Below are 23412 nucleotides of genomic sequence, written 5' to 3' on the forward strand. Positions count from 1 at the left end.
ATGTAACAGATGTGGCTCCTTCAGAGTAATTCACAGTCCTGTGCAGAATCTTGGGCCCCAGGGTGCGGATGCTGAGAGGTGGGGTCACTGGAAGGTGGGGTCTCGGGAACTCTAAAGGATTAGGAGCTCAGCTGCGATCCAGCCCACTGCCCTACCGTCTCCCATAGCAACCGGAAGGAGGCGTGGCCCGAAGCTTAGCCTCCCTTTCCCCGCCCATTCCCCTCCGACTCGAATAGGGATTGGTTCGAAGGCCCGGCGCGGTGCGGGAGGCCGATCCAGCAACTCAGCTTGGGTTGGCCTGTGCCGCCATTTTGGCTGTGTGAGTTTTAGGGACTTGAGGCGAGCGGCGTTTTTCTTGGCTGATTCCGCAGGCCACAGGCCCGGGCCCGAGTGTCAGGTTGGAGTCCGGAAGCGCGCCTGGGGGGAGCGGCGGCGGGGGCAGGATGAGCGCGGAGGCGGCGGACCGGGAGGCGGCCACCTCCAGCCGGCCCTGCACCCCGCCGCAGACCTGTTGGTTCGAGTTCCTGCTGGAGGAGTCGCTGTTGGAGAAACATCTGCGCAAGCCCTGCCCAGGTGAACCTGGCACCTGCAGCCCAAGACCGCACTTGCAGCCGGTGCTCCCTCGTTTCCGGATCTTCTCGGCCACCGTAGCGGCAGCCTGGGGTGGGGGGCGCGGGGGGAGATGAGCTTTCGCTGGGTCCTCTCTGTGCCTGAAACGTCCCGGGGCGCTCGGGAGAATCCCAAAACAAAGCCTTCAGTCCCCTGCAGTCCCTTCCACTGTCCGCGATTTTAGCACCTTCGAGGGCTACTTGGGTTGGGAAGGCGGGTCGGAACCATCTCTTTACGGTGCCCAGGCCTGTGTAAATTCAGGGCTGTTGGACTGAGCCTGACGCTAGTTGTTTTAGGGTCTTTCTTTGTTTCTCAGTGGTCTACTTTTCTATTCCAAAGTCAGGCTGTGTGTTCAGGTTTGTAAAAGAAGGCACTGCTATACAGTTGGCGAGCTCGTCACTGTAGTGGTGATAATACTTAAATTTCTCACGTAAGTGGGCCTTGTAGGGGGAAGGAAAGGAGGAAAACCCCAGACATTTCTGTTAAGCGGCAATGCCATGAAAGAATAAGTTCCTTACTTTAGCATTTTGGTAAGTTTAAATCCAGGTATGGCTTGTTCAGCCTACTAGACTGGCCTTTACTGGAAGGGATTCCTTTGTGTGAAGTTAGTATACTTTATCACCTATTTTACCTCCTTTTCATTCAACCCTTTTGACAAACATTTGTTGAGTGTTTTCAGGATGCCTAATTCTTCACACCTGTTAACCTCGTTCAGCGCAGTCTTCAGTATAATCCTGTAAGGTAGCTGGTATTCTCTATATTGCATTGGAGGAAACAGATGCAGTGAAGTAACTTAATGGAGGTCTCCCTGATTGTCAAAACAACACTTATACAGCCTGCGTGGCTTCCCTGTAATCGGCCTTGGTCATTTGCTCAAGGGCAACCTGTACTGTGTGCTTCCCTGGGAAGTGCTTTCTTCTGTAGTAATCTTTCGTCCCTTCTTCCTCAACCACTCTTCCAGATTGACCCCTTTAGCTCCCAGGCATACTGTTTATGTGTCATATTCCTTCTCATTGCAACTAGACAGTTTGGATTCCTTTTATGGCTGAAACAATACCGTGGTTCTTTTTCCATCTTCATAATTAAAACTTAAACATTTATTTTCTTTAAAATCCTAGATCCTGCACCAGTTCAACTTATCGTTCAGTTTTTGGAACAGGCTTCCAAACCTTCAGTTAATGAACAAAACCAAGTTCAACCTCCACCTGATAACAAGAGAAATCGTATTTTAAAACTTCTTGCTCTTAAAGTTGCTGCACATTTGAAGTGGGACTTAGACATATTAGAGAAAAGGTATAAAGCTTTAAATTTGTTTTTGGAGTACTACTTAGGTTTTTTTTTTTTGGCCCTGGGTATTGAACCCAGAGCCTTTGTACTGAGCTTACATCCCCACCCCCACCCCCTTTTAAAAAAATTAATTTGTTTGAAACAGGGTCTGACTAAGAGTCTGAGACAAGATCTCATTAAATTGACCAGGCTGGTATTTGAACTTGGAATTTAACTGTTTCAGCCTCCCAGTGTGCTGGGATTACAAGCATGTAACAGCATGCCTGATTTAGATATTTTTGTTTACTTCTATATATTTTTTTATTACAATTTAAAACTAGATTATTAATTTAATTTTAATTTTAAAATTATTTTTCTGTATAGTCCTGGTAAAATGTGCAGATATTTTTCAAAAGGTATAAGAAAGCGTTTAGGAGGCTGAGGTGGCAGGAGGATCATTTCACCCTGAGAGATACTGATGAGGTAACCTCACCTCAAAAACAAACGAACAAACAACCATTTGAATGTTAGATGAGTGTAAATCACCCTTTACAGTATAAACTTGATGTCAGTTTTAGTATATGTGCTACCGGAGTGAGCACAAACTTGATGTCAGTAATGAGGCAGTTTTATTATTTTTGGTGTGATAACTAGAGAGCATCTACACCTAAACTGTTTGAAACGTTTCAGTTCAACTAAATATCTGAAGATGAGTAAAAGTTAATATTACTGTTGAATAATTCAGTTAATTTTACTGGTCATAGTTTCATTATCTCTCACACTCTTTTTGGTGTGGGGGTACTGCGGATCGGACTCAGGACCTTGCGCTTGCTAGGCAGGTGCTGGTGACACTGAGCTAAATCCCCGGCCTTCTCCCAGACTGAATAGCTGATTCTGATCAGTGTGTAGTTCAGGCTGGCCTTGAACTCACTATGTAGTCTGGGCTCCTTCCTCAGCCTTCTGAGTGCTGCAATTACCGGCCTGTACTACCATGCCCTTTAAATTGTTGGGTTGTGTAGTGTTAACATTTTTAAGGGGCATGATACATTTTGCTAGATTATATTCCAGGAGAGTTCATACTTATTTCAAATCCATTTTTTTCCACTGTACATTCATTCTTTAGCTATTAAAATTAGAATTTTAGGCCGCTGGGGATTTAGCTCAGTGGTTCTGCCGCCTGCCTTGCAAGTGCAAGGACTTGAGTTAGATCCCTGGTACCCAAAAAAAAAAATTAGAATTTTAGGGCTAGGGATTTAGGTCAGTGGTGCTGCTGCTTGCTTTGCAAGCGCAGGGTCCTGAGTTCGATTCCCGGTACAAAAAAATTAGAATTTTAGATTCTAATACTAGATACAAAAAAAATGTTTAATCTGAGGGGGAACCCATACCTTAATAGACAAAGAGACATATCAGTTGATAGCAGTATGTACAAAATAATGCAATTGCAAAATTGAATACTGGTTTTTTGTTTGTTTTTGGGTGGTGGTGGCTACTGGACCCAGGGCCTTGAAAATGCGAGGCCAGAAGCTCTGCCTAGCCCTCTGGTTGGATATTTGATGATAATAAGCAAGTCAAAGATTTTAGATGTGAAATTACTACTGTGATTATGAGTTAATTTTTTGAAATATCTGAAATATAATTTGGGAAGTGGGCAACAAGATTGGTTGTCACTTGGTAATTGTTGAAGGTCATTGATGGGGGTTCATTATATTTGTGTACTTTTTTTTTCTTGTACCGGGGATTGAACTCGAGTCCTTGCACTTGCGCAGCAGGTGGTGAAACCACTGAACTAAATCCCCGGCCCTGTGTACTTTTTATAAATTTAAAATTCTTTCATAGTAATAAGTTTTAAGAAGTCTTTTGAAATTTGATAGGTAAACCTGGAGATTTTATCCTTTAACAATATAGTTATTTTCAGTGAAGATTTAGAATGGTGTATTTTGTGCCTCTCCTGCAGCTGATATGTAAACATGTACCTTTTGCTTCTTCCTTTAAAGCTTGTCTGTTCCAGTATTGAATATGCTCCTAAATGAGCTTCTCTGCATCAGTAAAGTTCCTCCTGGGACAAAGCATGTCGACATGGATCTGGCCACTTTACCTCCAACCACTGCCATGGCTATCCTTCTCTACAATAGATGGTAAATTTGTTTACAAATCCAGAATGTGCCAGGCACCTTCTGCTCATTTGTACTCTAGCTTTCAAGGGTCTCCTGCTTCAGGGGTCTCTCAGGATCTTGGGCACTGTGTGTCTGACAATGGAAAGAATTGGTGATCCCTAGGTGAAGAACATACTGCTAAAACTGTACTTGATTTATAACATATTATACCTCAGAACTTTAGGTAATTTATGATACAGATTTTCTAAGTACTGTAGTATTTGAAAAAAATAACTTTAATAATTATTGTATGCTAAATTTTCTTTTTTCATTCTTCAGGGCAATTAGAACAATTGTTCAAAGTAGTTTTCCTGTCAAACAGGCAAAACCTGGACCCCCTCAGTTAAGCGTGTAAGTTTGCAGATATGACCTTTGGCACTTTATTAGAATTTTTAAAAATTTTGTGAGTTTTTACTTGCTCTTGTTACAGAGGAAATAGAGCAGAAATGGGGGCAGAAGGCCTATGTAAAAGTTTATTTGCCAGGCATGATGTTGTATGCCTGTAATCCCAGCACTTGGGAGGCTGAAATGCAAGGATTGCTATAAGTTTGAGGCCTGGACTACCTAGGGAGACCTTGTCTCAAAAGAAAAAGTTTGGGGGCCGGGGATTTAGCTCAGTGGTGCCGCTGCCTGCCTCACAAGTGTAAGGTCCTGAGTTCAATCCCTGGTACAGGGGTGGGGGTGGGGAAGGAGTTTGTTTAGATGAATTAAGAGGGTTTCAAGGATCAGGTAGTACTCTAGCAATCAAGGGTAGAGAGATTTGAAAAGACAATGGAGGTGAGCACTTTGGGAATTGTTTCATTCATCCAAAAATGTCAAACTTTTTAATTTAAATTGTCTTGAAGATCTGTTTGTCTTGTATGTGGGGAAATTATTTTAACATATGCAAGTATTAGAGTACAAAGTTCTAAGTTTGCTTATACATAGAGATTTAAATCTAATTCTTGAATCCAGGTAGTAGATGGGATTTAGAACTAGCAATAGGTAGCAGCTGGAATCTGGAGCTAGAAACTAATTTCTAACTTGATATGAGCTTTTATTGTAAGTTTTACTCTTAAATTGAGAGTATAATGCAGAGTGAGAAGATACTGGTAAATTAATGTGTATCAATAGTATTTTTTCAAGCATAAAAAATAGCATTAAGATATTAAACCTTTTAAGAAAGATCTTAAACTAAGAATCTTTTAGTCTTGAGAGTAACATTTGAATGATCTTGTTTCATTTCTCTCTTAGAATGAATCAAATGCAACAGGAAAAAGAGCTAACAGAAAACATTTTGAAAGTGGTAAGCATTGGCATCAATTACACCGTAATATTTCTGGAACGTTTTATAGCATGTATAGCTGCGTCTTCTAGTCTTAGGTATGTGAGAATTGTCATGGTCTAGGTTCAGTGGCAGTTTTTACTTTCAGAGTGTAAGTAATACTCTATTCAGGTTTTCAATTCTAATGGTAGAATACTTTATCACCAGTTCTGTTGTTGAATATCTCATGATACTTTCACAGATAAGACAAATTAATAATTATAAGCTACATCTTTATATTCTTTTCTACTTTCTAAAACCACTATAAGAAAGATTTATAACATATTTTATGTTTTTGTTTTGTTTTTGTTACTGGGGATCGAACTCAGGACCTTGTGCTTTCAAGGCAGTCGGCAGAACCACTGAGCTAAATCCCCGGCCCCTATAACTTATATTTTAAAGTGGTGCTGAGGTCTGAACCCAGGGCCTTGTTCATGGTAGACAAGCACTCCACCACTGAGCTATATATACCTTCAGCCCCATAGTAGTTATTTATTTAATGGATCTACTTAATATAAAAGTAGAAGTGAGGAGTTTCTGTAGTTCAAATGTGACTTCTGTAACTAATTAATACTCAGACTTGTGGAGATACCTTGTAAAGTATAGGGACTGGGGGAGAAGAAACATCTATATTTGTATAAAATAAATGTGCTATAGTATTTTGAATGTGGAAACAAAAAGCCCACCTCATCTTGTGGTTATCTAGTCCCTGGGGAAGTGGAAGCATATGAAGTCAGCCATTTCTTTCGTATCAAAGTGGAACAGTACAAACCTTTAAATCATTTTTCTTTATTAAGTTTTTTGTGGAAAAAAAATCAGTCTATTCTGAATTTTACTAATTTCACAATAGGATCTTACTGAATTTTTAAAGTTTAAGATTATTTTTTCTGCCACCTGCCTCGCAAGCGGAAGGTCCCAAGTTCGATCCCTGGTACCAAAAAAACCCCCAAAAAACCCCACCAAAGACAAGATTACTTTATTTCAATAAATTTATTTTATTTTATTTTATTTTATTTTGGTACGGGGATTGAGCTCAGGACCTTGCACTTGCGAGGCAGGCGGTAGAAACACTGAGCTGAGTACCCAGCCCTCAGCAAATTTATTTTTTTTTTAAAGGTTCATTGATTGGGCATTTGTTAAATAAACTGATGTGTATTCGTACCTGTAACACGTTGTACAATCATGGAAAAATATGCATAATAGAAAAGCAAGTGGTAAAACAATGCATGTGCACTAATACAGTTTATGTTGGGAAAAACTTTTTTTTTTCTTTTCCCCATTCCTAGCCCTCCCTTCACCCCCTCCACCCTTCCCTATTTACAAAGACTTTATTTCCATTTTTTCCATTTCTCAGCATTTTTCCTTTCCCTTCTTTCCTTTCCTTTCCTGTGCCCCTCCCACTACCCCTACTCCTTTGGACCTTTTCTTCCTATTTTGCATTATCGATTATTCATTCTAATCATTGGTACATTGTAGGTATACAATATAATGACATTCATCATTGGAAATTTGCACCTTTACATAGTCTCTCTTGGTTCTTATTTTTCACCCTTGCCCAGCCCTCCCTTCAACCCCTCCATTCCTCCCTATTTACAAAGATTGTGTTCCTGTTTTTCCATTTTCTCCTATTAATCCCATTCCCTTCTATCTTTTCCCTAGCCCTCCCACTTCCTTTCCCTTTGCCCCTTTTCTTCCTATTTCACATTACCTATTATACATTTTAGTCCTTATTTAGACTTTCAGTTTCTCACACCAGAGAAACTATTCGGTATTTACACATGTGTGTCCTATTTATTTCACTTAAGAGTATTGCCTCAATGTGCATCCACTTAGCTATAAATGTCTCTAATTTCTCATTTTTTATGGCTGAGTAGTACTCCATTTTATAAAAAAACCACATTTTCTTTATCCAGTCTCCAGTTGATGGGCATTTGGGCTGTTTCCAAGTTTTAGCTATCACAAACTGTGCTTCTATGAACATGGGTGCACATATATCACTGTGGTATGATTCTTTGAATTCTTTGGGGAAGATCCCCAGCAGTGGAATAGCGGGGTCAAATGGGACTTCCAGTCCTAGTTCTTTGAGGTATCTTCATACTGATTTCCACAGTGGTTGCAGCAGTCTACACTCCCACCAGCAGTGGAGCAGGGTTCCTCTTTCCCCACAGCCCCGCCAGCATTTGTTATTGGTTGATTTCATGATAGCAGCCATTCTTTCTGGAGTGAAGTGGAATTTCAGCATTTTCATTTGCATCTCTCGAATGACCAGTGATATTGAACATTTTTTCATGTATTTATTTGCTATTTCTACTTCTTTGAGAAATGTCTGTTCATTTCAGATGCCCATTTTTGGATTGGGTCTTTAAATTTGGGAGGTCTGATCTTTTTAAGTTCTTTATAGATTTGAGATAGTAGCCCTTTGTCTGAGGAAGAGCAGGTGAAGATTTTTTCCCACATTGTGGGTTGTCTCTTCACACTGCTGTTGGTTTCTCTTGCTGTGCAGAAGCCTTTTAATAAGAAGAGATCCCACTTGTTGATTGTTTGTGCTAGTTCATGGGCAACTGAGGTTTTGTTCATGAAATCTTTTCCTGCACCGATGTCTTCAAGGGTTCTACCTAACCTCTGTTCCAGCTGGTTCAGAGTTTCTATTTTAATATTTAGATCTTTACTCCATTTTGATTTTAGTTTAGTGCATGGTGAGAGATATAGGTCTAGTTTTTATCTTTGGCAAGTTGAAGCCCAATTTTTCCAGCACCATTTATTAAAGAGGCTATCTTTCCTCCAGTGAGGGTGTTTGGCTCCTTTATCGAAGATGAGATGCCTGAGTGTGTCTGGCGTTGTTTCTGCATCTTCTAATCTGTTCCACTGGTCCTCAGGCCTGTTTCTTTGCTGTTTTTATCACAGTAGCTTTGTAGTATAGTTTCAGGTTGGGGATTGTGATACCCCCTGCTATGTCTCTGTTACCTAGAATTGCTTTTGCTATTCTGGGTCTCTTCTTATTCCAAATGAATTTTTGGATTGTTTTCTCAAGGTCCATGAAGTATGCTGCTGGAATCTCAATTGGAATTGCATTAAATCTATATAGCAGTTTTGGAAGTATGGCCATTTTCACTATATTAATCCTTCCTACCCAGGAGCAGGAGATGTCTGTCCATTTTCTGATATCATCTTCAATCTCTCTTTTCAGAGTGCCATAGTTTTCAGAGAAGAGGTCTTTGATTTCTTTCGTTAGGTTGATTCCTAGGTATTTGAGTTTTTTGGATGGTATTGTGAAAGGAATTCTTTGCCCTATTTCTCTCTCAGTGAGTCTGTCATTTGTGTAGAGGAAAGCTATTGATTTTTGTGTGTTGACCTTGTAACCAGCTACTTGACTGAATTGGTTATTAGGTCTAGAAGATTTTTGGTGGAGTTCTTGGGGTCTTCTATGTAGAGTATCATGTCATGTGCAAATAATGACAGTTTGACTTCTTCCTTTCCTATCTTTATTCCTTTTATTTCTTTCTCTTGCCTAATTGTCATGGCTAATGTTTCCAGAACTATATTGAGCAAGAGTGGTGATAGTGGACATCCTTGTCTTGTTCCTGATTTTAGTGTGAAGGATTTCAGTTTTTGACCATTTAGTATGATATTGGTTGTTGGTTTTTCATAGATGGCTTCTATCAGTTTGAGGTAGAGATCATCTATTCCAGTTTTTTGAAGGGTTTTTTATCATAAATGCATGTTGGATTTTGTCAAGTGATTTTTCTGTGTCTATGGAGATAATCATATTGTTTTTGTCCTGGCTCTATTGATATAGTGTATTACATTGATTGATTTGCATATGTTGAACCATCCCTGCATCCCTGGGATGAATCCCACTTGATCAGGGTGTATGATCTTCTTGATGATCTTCTGCATTCTGTTTGCCAGTATCTTATTAAGAATTTTTGCCTCTGTGTTCATTAGTGAGATTGGCCTACAGTTCTCTTTTTCAGTTGGGTCTTTCTCTGCTTTGGGGATCAAGGTGATGCTTGCTTCCAGGAATGAATTTGGGAGTATTGCTTCCCTTTCAATTTCATTTAAGAGTTGAAACAGTAGTGGCAGCAGTTCCTCTCTAAATGTCTTGTAGAATTCAGCAGTGAAGCCATCAGGGCCCGGGCTTTTCTTAGTTGATAAGTTTTTAATTACATTTTCAATTTCATTGGTTGATATTGGGTTGTTCAGAATTTTTAGGTCTTCTTCGTTCAACTTTGGTAATTCATATGTATCTAGGAATCTGTCCATTTCTTCTGTGTTGTCCATCTTATTGGTGTATAGGTTCGGGAAGTAGGTATTGACAATCCTCTGGATTTCTGCTGGGTCTGTTGCAATTTCACCCTTTTCATTCCTAATTGCATGGATTTGGGCCTTTTCTTTCCTTTTTCTGACAAGGTTGGCTAAGGGTTTGTCAATTTTGTTGATTCTTTCAAAGAACCAACTCTTGGCTTCATTGATTTTTTTGTATTGTTCTCTTAGTCTCCATTGCATTGATTTCTCCTCTGATCTTTATAATTTCCTCCCTTGTATGAGCTTTGGGGTTGTCCTGCTCTTCTTTTTCTAGAAGCTTGAGGTTCAGCATGAGGTTGTTTAATTGGGCTTGTTCTGTTTTCCTAATATGCATATTCACTGCTATGAATTTCCCTCATAAGACTGCTTTCATTGTGTCCCATAGATTCGGATATGTTGTATTGTCATTGTCATTTAATTGAAGGAACTGTCTGATTTCTTCTTTAATTTCCTCTGTGACCCATTGGTTATTCAGAAGTGTGTTGTTCAATTTCCACGTGTTTATGAAATTTTTCCAGTTCCTTTTGCTATGGATCTCCAATTTCATCTCACTATGGTCTGATAATATACAGGGGATAACTTCAATTCCTTTGCACTTACTTAAACATGTTCTATGTGTGAGTATGTGGTCTATTTTTGAGAATGACCCATGTGCAGCTGAGAAGAATGTGTATTGTGATTTTTGTGGGGTGGAAGACTGTAAACATCTGTTAAGTTCATTTGTTCAAGAGTTCGATTGAGTTCTAGTATTTCATTACTTATTTTTAGTCTAGTTGATCTATCTATTTGTGACAGTGGGGTGTTCAGGTCCCCCACTGCAATTGTATTAGTGCATATATGACTTTTCATGTCTGTTAGTATTTGTTTTATATAGTTGAGTGCACTAGTGTTTGGTGCATAGATATTTATGATTGTCATCTCTTCCTCTTGGATTGTTCCCTTTACAAGGATGTAGTGTTCTTGTCTTTCTTTCTTTTTTTTTTTTGGTACCGAGGATCGAACTCAGGACTTTGCGCTTGCGACGCAGGCGGTGGAACCACTGAGCTAAATCCCCGGCCCTTCTTTGTCTTTCTTAATCAGTGTTGGTTTGAAATCTACTTGATCTGCAAAGAGGATAGCTACTCCTGCTTTTTTTCGGGTTCCTGTTGCATGGAGTATTGTTTTCCACCCTTTAACTTTCAGTCTATGAGTTTCCTTTTGAATTAAGTGTGTTTCTTGTATGCAGCATATTGTTGGATTTTGCTTCTTGACCCATTCTGCCTGTCTGTTTCTTGTGATTGGTGAATTGAGACCATTAATATTGACGGTTCTAACTGAAACGTATTGACTTGTCATTGCCATGACTTTTTCTTTTTGTTGGGTTCTCCCCCTTTACATTTAATTTCTTGTCATGCCAGATGGGTTCATTCTGCTTTGCTTCCTGGGGTTGTGATCCTCAATGTCTGTTCCTAGGCTATTGTGTAAAATTCTTTGGAGTGCTGGTTTGGTATTCACGAAGTTCCTAAGGTGCTTTGTCATGAAAGTATTTTATTTCTCCATCCATTTTGAAAGATAGTTTTGCAGGGTACCTCAATCTGGGTTGGAGGCTGTTTTCTTTTAGGGCTTGGAATATGTCACTCCAAGCTCTTCTTGCCTTGATGGTTTGTGTTGAGAAGTCTGCTGTGATTCTGATGGGCTTTCCTTTGTATGTGATTTGTTTCTTTTTCTAATTGCTTGTAGAACTTTGTTCTTCTGTTGAGTTTCTGGAATCTTAACAATTATATGCCTATGTGTAGATTGTTTTTTATCAAGGCTATTTGGAGTCCTATATGCCTCACTTTATTTGTGTGTCAAGCTCTTTTCCCCTGCTTGGGAAGTTTTCTGCCATTATTTCTGTGAAGAGATCTTTTATGTCATCTGCACTCTCTCCTGTTTCTTCATTGACTCCAGTCAGTCTTATGTTATTCTTCTTTGCATCATCTAGCAGCTGCTGGATTGATTTCTCATGTTCCCTTATAATTTTGAAGCAATTTTTCTTTTCCTGGTCACTAATTGCAATCTTATCATCTATATCTGAAATTCTGTCCTCACATTGGCTCATTGTGCTGTGTAGACTTTCAGTGGAGTTTTTCATGTCCTGGAAATCTATTTGCATCTGTTTTATGGATTCCATTTGTTTCTTATGTTGGGATTCCATCATGTTCCTGAGCTCCTCTCTAAATTTATTAATCATGTCTTGCACTAGGGGCACAATTTCTCCTGTTATCTGAGAAATTATTTCTGATTTCATTGTTTCCAGACCCCCTTTTGTTGCCAGGTCAGTGGGTCCAGGTAGTTGAGTATCAGAGTGTTCCATCTCACTTCCTGTTGGGGTTGCTGTAGGTGATCTGGAAGTCTGGTTTTGAGACTTATTTACGTGTTTTCTCATTTTGACTGGGGGGGGGGCTGTTGGCACCTGCACGGATCACCTCCTCTGAGCTGGGAGAGGTGGGACAGGGGCCAGGAGCAGCAGTAGGGATGGTGGCCCAAAAGCCCTTTCCTGTGGGCTGGGAGCAGCCAGAGGGATGGTGGCCGGGAAGCCCCTTCCTCTGGGCCAGGAGCAGTGGGACAGAAGGTGGCCCAAAAGCCCTTTCCTCTGGGTTGGGAGCAGCGGGAGGGATGGTGGCTGGGAAGCCCTTTCCTCTGGACCAGGAGCAGTGGGACGGTGGCTCAGAAGCCCCTACCTCTGGCCTGGGAGCAGCGGGACTCACTACCGTGGTCTGGTGGTCCGGTGTCCTCTGTGTCTTTGTAGTGTGGAAGCAGGTGGCTGTACGGGGAGGGGCGTCCAGCGGGCTGATTCTGCATGTTACGCTCCGCTCAGGACCTTAGTAGGGCGTGGGCAGACCTGCCTGTCTGCAGCGGGCTGATTCGGCATATTCCGAGCGACCTCAGCAAATTTAATTATGCTCTTCCTGTGTTAATTTTTTTAGCTACCTCAGTACACAAAGCTACCAAGTATCTTGTAAATATTTTGGTTTGTGGAATCAGTTGCTGTTTTAGTGTTTAATTTGTTTGTTGAATTTCTGTAGCTGAAAGAACAAGCTGCTGATTCTATTTTGGTATTAGAAGCAGCCCTAAAATTAAACAAGGATCTTTATGTCCACACGATGAGAACTCTGGATTTATTGGCCATGGAACCAGGCATGGTAAATGGAGAAACTGAGAGTTCTGCTGCTGGGCTGAAAATCAAAATTCAGGAGGTGCACTGCCAGGTATTTATTTCTTTTCGTTTTTTTTTTTTTTTTGGTACCGGGGATCGAACTCAGGTCCTTCTGCTTGCGAGGCAGGCGGCGGAACCGCTGAGCTAAATCCCCGGCCCTGGTATTTGTTTCTGTATTTCATCAGTGTGTGGTAGAGGTTTTTGAGAACTTTATATGAGATGATCCTAGTATTTTTAATTAGAATTTCTGCCTTGGTCTCTGACTAAAGATGTTGAGATTTTTCTAAGAGAAATAGATGGAAAATTCCATGTGATCATTGTCTCTGAAATAATTTTTCAATTGTATTTAGGAGGATGTTTAAATACTGATCATAACTGACTTGGGTTCATATATTAATTAGACAAAAACCCCAAAAGCACACCTGAAAAAACCCCCAAAACTAATATTGTGCTAGACTGAAAAATCTAGCCCCCCCCCCCCTTACAGAAAATACCCAGCTTTCCAAGGGTCTTAAGCCTTGTGTACTTTGGGCCCTACTTCCTTTGACAACTTTTAATTAATGCTTATTGTGAGATACTATTTTATATGGTCATGTCTTTTTCCTTGATATATTGTAAACCTTTGGAAGTTCTTTGTGGGGGAGGGTCAGTAATGGGAATTGAACCCAGGGCCTTCCCACTGAGCTACATCCCCAGCCCTTTTTAAAATTTTTAATTCTATCTATGTGTCTATCTATCTATCTATTTATTTTTGGTACTGGGGATTGATAAAATTTTATATTTTGAAGACATGATTTTGCTCAGTTGCTACATTGCCCAGACTGAGCTTGAAGTTGCAGTACTCCTGCCTCAGTCTCCCAGAGTGCAGGGATTAAAGGTGTGCATCATCATACAGGTGTGGAAGTCTCTTTTTATATGTTCTGCAGCTTACTTTGTAGCACACAACCTTGAGTATATTAGATTTTTTTTTTGTCTTTTGCTGTATTGGAGATTGAACCCTGGGGCTCTCTAACACTGAGCCACGCATTCCCAGCCCTTTTATTTTTTTAGACAGGGTCTTGTTAAGTTTGAAGTAGGACTTAAAACTTGTGATCTTCCTGCCTCAGTCACCCTTAGTGCTAGGATTACAGGTGTGTACCACTGTGCCTGGCTGGAAGGTTTTAAATATTCATTGATTACCTAAAGAGGGCCATTATATTAGTACCATTTAACCTATTCTTTTTCTCGTTCATATGAATTGGTATGGTGCCTTTCATTGCTGGTTTCCATTCTGGAAAGGGGTAGAAATAGTAAAGGGGATGTTGGGAAGGAGCCTTTTCAGATCAGCTAGTTCCAGAGCTGCAGGTAATCAGTTTTTCAGGACCTGATGAGAGAGTTCATCAGAGGAGTACTGAGGGATTGATATTTGATAACCTTTTAAAATCATTGATAAAATTTGCATATAGGAGGGTTTCTGGTACTGTGGTATCACATAATCTTTCAGAATTTTTTTTTTTTCTTTGGTACCCGGGATCAAACTTGTGACCTCCCGTTTGTGAGGTAGGTGACAGAACCACTGAGCTAAATCCCCAGCCCTCTTTCAGAAAATATTTTAAAGTTGTCGGTAACACATTTAATTTTCACAGTGTGGTGGCCAGTATAACCTGAAAAACCAAAACTTGTGTGAAATTCTAGATGTGCTAGACTAGCTATTATATAGCTGAGGTACAATTCCTGATTTCTTGAATGGCAGATTACTCATTTTCTGGCACGATAATGTTTAAAGTATGTTCTTTTTTTAAAAGTGTGTGCTTTACATTATTAAAATTTACCTAAGACTGAAAAGAACAATAATTTTTTTCCAATAAAACCAAGTCCTACTGTCCTTCAAGGCAGCTGGCTTCATTATCACAGTTTTGTTTTTCAATCTAGTGACACCCTTGCCCCCATGGGAATTTACCCACGGCCTCACACATGCTAAGCAAACACTGTACAGTGAGCATTGTCCCTCAACCTTAAAACATTTTTTTATTAGGCACACAGTATTGAAGTTGCCTAGACTGGCCTTGAATATGGGATCTTCTCCCTCAGCCTCCTGAGTAGCTGGGCTGACAGGTGTGACCACCATACCAGGCTCTATTGGCTACCTCTTAACTGTAGAATTAAACTGGTTTTAATGTAGTTTTACTACAGTTAGTGTAGTAAAACTTAAAAATACCTTTGTGATATTTTGTACATCATTTTAGTTACTTTCTCATAGCTGGGACAAAATACTGGACACTCACAAGTTAAACGAAGAAAGGTTTATTTGAGCTCACAGTTTTTAGAGGTTACAGTCTATACTCAGCAACCCCCTAAGGCAGAGGGGCATGGCAGAGGAGAAACAGTCCATGGCAAGGCAGGCAGGAAGCAGTAAGCCTTCCTTTGTATTCCATCAAGGCTGCAAGCCAGTTGGTTGGTGCCACTCACACTCAGGTTGGGCCTTCCCTCTTCAGTATCCACACCAAGAACTGTGCCAAACACGTCAGTGGACTAATCAGTATCACACATCCATAATCCAGTATTGCACACGCATGATGCAGTCACTTCCAAAAGCTCCACCTAGGAGTGCATGAGGGTTTGGGGAACATCCAGATATAAACCAGAACACTGTCTTGACCTGGAAAGGCGAATTACATGTTAACTATTTGTACTTTGAGAGAGCACCTGTGTGTGTACATGTGTGTATTACTGTATTAACAGTTCACTTAGGATTTCTTCAATCTGGATGCAAGAATAAAAATAATTTTGAGTTCTGTCAGATCTTAAGTATATGGGGCTGGGGATTTAGCTCAGTGTTTCCGCCGCCTGGTTTGCAAGTGCAAGGTCCCAAGTTGGAGCCCCAGTACCAAAAAAAAAAAAAAAGATCTTAAGTATTTGAAAAAGTATTAAGTAAATTGACATTTTTATCATTTCAGGTGTGTTACGATTTGGGTGCAGCATATTTTCAACAAGGCTCCACAAATTCAGCTGCCTATGAAAATGGCAGAGAAAAATTTTTTAGAACCAAAGAACTAATGGCAGAGGTAAATATAGTTATAATAGCCACATAATGTTTAGTCCCTTAAAGCATTTATAAATTTTTTGGCTTTAATTTTTCTTAAGATAAAAAACAGTGTCTTGTGCTGGGGATGTTGCTCAGAGAGCACATGCTTGGAAGGTACAAGGCCCTGGGTTCAATCCTCAGCACCAAAAATCCAGACCAAACAAACAAAACATTCCAGCCCCAAACTGTTCATTACAGTAAAACTATGTACTTCAAAGGACTTGTTTTTTTTTTTTTTTTGGTACCGGGGATCGAACTTGGGACCTTGTGCTTGCAAAGCAGGCAGCGGAAACACTGAGCTAAATCCCCAGCCCCAAAGGACTTGTTTTAAAAAGGGTATGCTGGAAATACTTGGAAATAACCCCTTCCTTCATTTTACCTTTTTGTCATTTCTCACTCCTCCCTCCTCCCTCCTCCCTCCTCTTTCCTCTGTGTGTGTGTGTGTGTGTGTGTGTGTGTGTGTGTGTGTGTGTGTGTGTGTGTTGGAGACAGGGTCTTGCATTATAGTTCAGGCTGGTCTTGAACTGACTAGTGGCCCAGGGTGGTCTCAAACTTGAGGCAGTTCTCCTGCCTCAGCCTCCTGAGTGCTAGAAGGCCTTTGCCACTATGCTTGGCAGAAATGTGTTTTGTTTATTTATGTGGTTTTTTTTCTTTTGAGACAGGGTCTTGCTGTGTAGTTCAGGGTATCCCTGAACTCACTGTGTAGCCCAGGCTGGGCTCAAACTCATAGCAGCTCTCCTGCCTCAGCCTCCTGAGTGCTGGGATTCCAGGTGTGCAGCACCGTGCCTGCTAGTAATATGTCTTTTAAAAAGAGAATTTTGTTTTGTTAATATGATGGGTGAAATATAAATCTACATTTCCTTAATTCCTGCTAAGAATCAACTTTTTTTTTTGGTACTGGGGATCGAACTCTGGACCTTGCGCTTGTAAGGCAGGTGGTGGAACCACTGAGCTAAATCCCCAGCCCAAGAATCAGCCTTGTTTTTTTTGGTACTGGAGATGGGACTCAGGTCCTTGAGCTTTCGAGGCAAGCGGCAACACCACTGAGCTAAATTCCCGGCCCCAAGAATCAACTTTTTAAAAATTTGTTTTTGTATTTTCTTTTTTATGATTCAGACACCTGAATTTTAAAGTGTATGGCTCAGTTTTTGTATGCCAGATCCCTGAAAAAACCTTTGCTTCAATCTCTCTTCAGTGGAAATTGATTAAATGCCCTAGAGGTTTAATTTATTCATTTTTGGGGGGTGCAGGGAATCTAACCCCAGGCCTTGTGCACACTAGGTAAGTGCTCTACTATCAGCCTGTGCTCCAGCCCTAGATCTGTTCTTGATCCATTAGGAATCCCAGTTTTACTTTGCTGAAAGAGTTCATCAAATTTCGAATTTTACAGCATTATAGGTTATAATAATTTAAAAGTCTTATGTTTTCAAATGTCTTTCTAAAAATGTTTTTGTAGCAGATTTTTATTCTTTCAAGTTGAATGAAGATCCTGTGTTTACGATCTCATTTAAATCTCTTCATGGCATATTTTTTTTTTTTTTTTTTTGGTACCCGGGATCACACTTGGGTCCTTGCACTTGGGAGGCAGGTGATGGAACCACTGAGCTAAATCCCCGGCCTGGGCATATGTATTTATGTATTTTTTTTTTTTTTTTTTTTGGTACCGGGAATCGAACTCGGGTCCTTGCGCTTGCGCGGCAGGCGGCGAAACCACTGAGCCAAATCCCCGGCCCTGGGCATATGTATTTTCAAATGTCTTGAGCATCTTATCTGTGTTTGCTCTTTGTTCATATCTTCTTTGTCTACCTACTTAGAGTGATACTGATGTTTACCTCTTTATGTTGGCTCATAAACTTTAAACCAGGGATTGACAAATTATTTTTGTAAAGATCCAGATAGTAAACATTTTAGGCTTTGTGTGGCACATTCAGTTTCCTTTGGATGCTCTTTTTGTTGTTGTTTACTACCCTAAAAATTGTTCTTCACTGAAGGATAAACTGAAACAGACTAGCTGCATTTGGCCTGTGAACAATAGTTTGTAGACCCTAAGTCAAATGATTTCATTTTTTATGATTCCTCTAGTTTTGAAATTTTCATTATCATGTTTTGTACTGCTAAAACACACTAGGGGACTATTATTTATATTACATTACTGAGTAACGCCGTGTAACTCTTACTTTACAGATAGGTTCATTGTCTCTTCATTGTACCATAGATGAAAAGCGGTTAGCTGGCTATTGTCAAGCATGTGATGTTCTTGTACCTTCTTCTGATAGCACCTCTCAGCAGTTGACTCCATACAGTCAAGTCCACATTTGTTTGAGATCTGGCAACTATCAGGTAAGATGTCTGATGGGGATGCAGTGATATAGTTGAAAAATTTTGGAGCCCAGACAAAACTGAGGACCACCAGTTACCAGTTGTGTGATTTGGGGCAAGTGACTCAAAGTGACTGACTGGTTTAAAGAATTATGGTAATAATTGTCTCATTTCATAAGAGTCTTCTGATAGTCAAGTAAAAAATTGGTTAATTATACAGATGTCTCTTACTTTTATTTTTTGGTACCGGGGATCGAACTCGGGTCCTTGTGCTTTCGAGACAGGCGGCAGAACCACTGAGCTAAATCCCTGGCCCCAGCCCCAGATGTCTGTTATTATTGGTACTATGTTTTCTTTCCTTTTTTTTTTTTTTTACTCGGGATCGAAATCAGGACCTTGTGCTTGCGAGGCAGGTGGCGGAACCACTGAGCTAAATCCCTGGCTCAATACTTTTTTTTTTTGGTACTGGGTATTGGGACTTTGTGCTTATCAGGCAGGCGGAGGAACCACTGAGCTAAATCCCTGGCCCTATAAGCATGATTTTTAACTTTTGAAATTAGACTTAGATAGCTTTTAGTTTATGGAGCCTGAAGTCTTGTGTCTGTTTTGAAAGTATGGCCTCACAGCATAGCTTTCTTCACCACGGCAGGTGTTGAGATGGAAGGAGCCAGTGGACACCGTGGTTTTGTTGGTTGGGTTTGTCTGTTCCAGAGCCTGCTGTCCATGAGTCTAGTCGCCATCTCAGGGTGTAGTTAGTGTATTGAGATGTCTCTCGCCTTCTCTGTATGCTTCTCTTTAGCTTTTTAATGAAAGGTGCCAGGAATTAGAGTTTCCCATTACTTTTGTTTTTTAGCAAAACATTTTTGAGTACATTTTAGATATACATAATGATAACATTCATCGTAGGGAATTTGTACCAGTACATGATATATCTTGGTGCTGCTTTTTTTTCCCCCCATTCCCTGCCCTCCTTTATGTATAAAAGCTGTTCCCAGTTTTTCCTCCTATTTTCTCTTGTCCCTTCTTTCCTTTCCCCTCCCCCTTCCTTTGTTTCCCTTCTCATTTGAACATTTTCTTTCCTATTACATTTTTTTTTTTTTTTCAGTACTGGGGATCGAACTCAGGACCTTGCACTTGCAAGACAGGCACGGTGCCACTGAGCTAAATCCCTGGCCCTCTTTCCTATTACTTTTAAAATCTTTATTGGAAATCTTTTACTGTAGAGAGTAAACAGGACCTTTGTGTTATTTAATTCAAGACAGGAATCGTGAAATGACAAAGCTGTAACTTTCAGTTTTCTGTCTCTAATTGGACTTTTATCTCAATTTTAAATCATCTAGAATTTGTTTTTGCAGAAAATAGATAGAGGGGAAACTGGGCCAGGGTGTAGCTCAGTGGTGCCTCGCCTCCCTGGCAAGTGGAAGGCCCTGAGTTCGATCCCCAGTACCAAAAAAAAGAAAAGAAAAAGTCTGGCTTGGTGGTGCCTGTGTGTAATCCCAGCACTTGAGAGGCTGAGGCAGGAGGATTGCTGTGAGTTTGAGGCCAGCCTCGAACATATAGGAGGGCTGTCCCCCTCCCCTTTTTTGTGTATTGCTTTGCCATAGGGAAGAGAATTAAATTTTCTAAAGATGAGTTATAGATGCAGGTGAATTAAAGTCCAGTGATCTGTTACGTTTCCCTGTTGCAGGGGGGTGAGGGTCCCTTGTGAAAAGATACAGGTTCTTAAAGAAGCTCCCTGGAGTGGTAAGGCCTTAAGAGTATTGACCCTAGAAAGGCATGTGTCACTGTGAATTTTGTAGTGTTGACTGTGAGTGTAACAAAGTATCAAACTATGCAAATCAGAAGATAGTACTATGGGGCGCTAAGGGAAGATAGCAATTGTGTTGCAACTCTGAAACTTAACCACTGCAGTTACCTATGCAGATCAGAAATCGTATTTAGCCTTCTGTAGTGGAACCTCGGTTCATAAACTTCATTCTTTTCATGATGCGACCAGAATTGTAGAAAGAATGAAGTTTGTAAACTGAGGTACCACTGTATTTGAATAGGGTTCTCTTTGCATGAGCTGTATAGTTTTATGCTGGTCAAATTAGGAGATGAACTCCTGTAAAAGTGTGTCTTCTCACATTTTGGAAGTAGCTGGCCTGCTCCTGAGGAGTTCTACATTGCTGTGTTATGGAGGCGAAAGAGTGGTGGTTCTGTATTTGGTACAGGGCCCTCTCACTGAGCTACACTCTTAGCCCTTTTTTAAGGGTTGAACTTGCAACCCTCTTGCCTCAGCCTTCCACGTTACTGGGATTACAGGCATGTGCCACTGTCCCCACCTGGTTCTATAGTTTTGAAACTTACTTTTGTCAGTACTTAGTCTTCCTTCCTTCTGTCTCTCTCTCTTTCTTTTTTTTTGTTTTTTTGACACAGGTTCTCGCTTATTATAGTACAGGCTGACCCTTAACTCACTATGTAGCCCAGTCTGGCCTTGAACTCACAGCAGTTCTCCTGCCTCTGCTTCCTGAGTACTGGGATTACAGGTGTGCACCACCATGCCTGGCTCAGTACTTTGTTTTTCTTTGTGGTGCTTCGGATTGAGCCCAGAGCCTCATGAATGCCAGGCAAACTTTCTGCTATTGAGCTACATCCCAGGCCCGTTATCTGTACATTTGTGATAGCAGCTGATTGTCTTTGTTTCCAGAAATTCTCTTCATTTCCCCACTATCACCCCTTCTTTCTTCCTCTCTTTTCCATTGCCTGAGAAAGGGCTAAGAAAAAGTCTGTATGTAATAATTTGGGTACTTTTTGTAATTCACTAAATAATACTTTTTTATTTTATTTTTTTGTGGTAGTGCCAGGGATCAATGTTAGGACCTTGTGCTTGCAAGGCAGGCTCAGTGTCACTGAGCTGAATCTCCGGCCCCTTATATTTTTATTTCTTAATAATACATTTAAAGTCTTTTAAATTTATTAGAATTGCTGGACATGGTGGTGCACACCTGTGAGCTCACATTTGGGAGGCTGAGGCAGGAGGATCGCAGCAAGTTTGAGGCCAGCCTGGGCTCCATAGTGGGACCCTGTCTCCAAAAAAAAAAAAGATAAATGTGTTTGAATTGTTTCTTAGAATATGTTTTTAATTATCTTAGTATTTTTTCGAAGTTGTTTTATGAACCAAGCTATTAAAGGTTTGTTTTGTTTTTAAGAGGCTACATGGGCCCTTTTGATAATTTCTCCATCACTTCTAACTTTTGGTTCATGGTCTTCAATTTTTTTTAAAAAGGAAGGGTTATTTTTGTTCCTTTTATAATACACTCCTCCCCTTACCCCATACTGGGGATTGAACCCAGGCCTTTTGCACTGAGCTACATCCCCAGCCTTTTTTTTACAATTTATTTTAAGATAGGGTCTCACTAAGTTGCCTAAACTGAACTCAAACTTGTAATCCTTCTGCCACAGCCTTCCAAATGGTAGGATCATAGGCACGTGCCACCCACCATACCTGCCTTCTTAGGCTAATTTTAGAAAGAAATGTTTTCCCATTAAGATACTTTTATGTTTTTCTTCCACTTGTATTTTCCATTATAGAAGGACTTTTTAAAAATAAAGAAACAGCCATGATTTTTAAATGGATACAATTTTATGTATGTATTCTAGGAGGTAATACAGATTTTCATTGAAGATAACTTAACCTTCAGTTTACCTGTCCAGTTCCGGCAGTCAGTGCTAAGAGAACTCTTTCAGAAAGCTCAGCAGGGGTAAGTTAGTTGAAAAATTACTTTTTTGATATATGAATAAAAGAGCAAGTGCTGGCTGGGCATAGTGGTGCACACCTGTAATCCCAACCCTTGGGAGGCTGAGGCAGGAGGATTGCTGTGAGTTTGAGGGCAGCCTGGACTACATAGTTTGTTCAAGGCCAGCTTGAACTACAAAGCAAGACCTTGTCTCAAAAAAAAAGAGCAAATGCTTTCTTGTTTCTTAAAAACATAGTCCCCTGCTGCATGTTTTCACACACGTGTGATCCTAGCGCTCTGGGTAACTGAAGTAGGAGGATTGCAAGTTGGAGCCCAGCCTGGGTAACCTAGCAACCTAGTGAGACCCAAAACAAAACAACAGAAACTGACTGGGAATGGAGCTCGGTACAGAGCTCCTGGGTTCAATCCCTAGTACTGGGAGAAGAAGGAAGGAAGAGGGCTGGTAAGAGAAAGAGAGTACCCATACTTCCAAATTATCAGTAGCTCTCTAATGTTACTTTCACTTTTTTGGGGGATTGGGGGGATCAAACTCGGGACCTTGTGCTTTTGAGGCAGGCGGCGGAACCACTGAGCTACATCTCTGACCCTCTTTCACTTTTGTGTCCCCCCCCAACCCCTTTTTAACGGTAGCAAAGTTTTCTTAAAGGTAGCCAAAGAAACAGGCTCTGTAGAGCAAGTTTGGGCCAGGTAAAAGTAGGAAAAGAAGTGTGGCCTGCAGCATGACAGCGGGCCATCCTGTAAGAGGGAACACAGTGTCCTTTTTTGTTAATATAAGAGAAATTAACATAGCCAGAGGAGACAATGTAAGTTGGTTTTTCCAGTCTATTTTAAAAGTGCTTGTGGTGGGCAGTAGCCAGGCCTGATGGTGTGTGCCTGTCAGCCCACCTATTCAGGAGGCTGAGGCCAGAGGATACCAAGTTTGAGGTCAGCCTGGGCAATTTAGCAAGACCCTGTTTCAAATTAAAACAGGGCTGGAGATGCAGCTCAGTGGTAGAGCACTTGCCTAGCATGTGTGAGACCGTACCCCCCACCCCCACATAAATGTTTGAGGTGGGTAGTCATACACAGGACAATTCCGTTCTGTTGCCTAATCTGTAACTGAATTGTTTCTTGATAAATTTAAAACATGGTGTCTCTCTTTTCTCCCAACCTGGTAGTATATTTTACCAGTATGCTTGAATATCCTAAAATCTTACCTCTCAGGGTTAAGTGGTTCATTCTTGAGAATTTAGTTTTAAAATATATACCTTTCTTTTATAATAAAAATAACATTGGTGAATCCATTTTCCCTTCTACAGAAATGAAGCTCTAGATGAAATCTGTTTTAAAATCTGTGCCTGCAACACAGTCCGTGATATACTGGAAGGCAGAACAATTAGTGTTCAGTTTAACCAGCTGTTATTTCTTAGACCTAATAAAGAAAAAATTGACTTTCTCCTTGAGGTAAGACATTTTCCTCTTTGACGTATACTTTT

General features: G+C 40.6%; 1 protein-coding gene across 5 annotated transcripts in view; it reads left to right on the plus strand.

The window, feature by feature from the left end:
• The first annotated feature begins 258 nt into the window (after positions 1-258).
• The window catches only part of Ints8 (integrator complex subunit 8), a 56710-nt gene continuing 33556 nt past the window's right edge, over positions 259-23412 (plus strand). For 2 of the 5 annotated variants that reach the window (XR_015442830.1, XM_087190622.1), the window contains exons 1-10: positions 260-573; positions 1728-1902; positions 3870-4010; positions 4308-4379; positions 5262-5313; positions 12684-12866; positions 15751-15858; positions 18063-18218; positions 21840-21940; positions 23236-23380. Coding sequence is in view for 4 of the 5 variants with exons in the window: in XM_087190622.1 (XP_087046748.1) it covers positions 444-573; positions 1728-1902; positions 3870-4010; positions 4308-4379; positions 5262-5313; positions 12684-12866; positions 15751-15858; positions 18063-18218; positions 21840-21940; positions 23236-23380 (1263 nt within the window). In the remaining variant the exon portion in view is untranslated. Of the gene's footprint in view, positions 574-1727; positions 1903-3869; positions 4011-4307; positions 4380-5261; positions 5314-12683; positions 12867-15750; positions 15859-18062; positions 18219-21839; positions 21941-23235; positions 23381-23412 lie in introns of those variants that run through there. The other 3 variants (XM_087190623.1, XM_087190621.1, XM_087190624.1) reach the window with 3 other exon arrangements.

Source organism: Heterocephalus glaber, unplaced genomic scaffold (genome assembly GCF_053883595.1).
Source record: "Heterocephalus glaber isolate CG9 unplaced genomic scaffold, H.glaber_assembly_v1.0 deba00001555, whole genome shotgun sequence".
Taxonomy (NCBI): Eukaryota; Metazoa; Chordata; class Mammalia; order Rodentia; family Bathyergidae; genus Heterocephalus; species Heterocephalus glaber.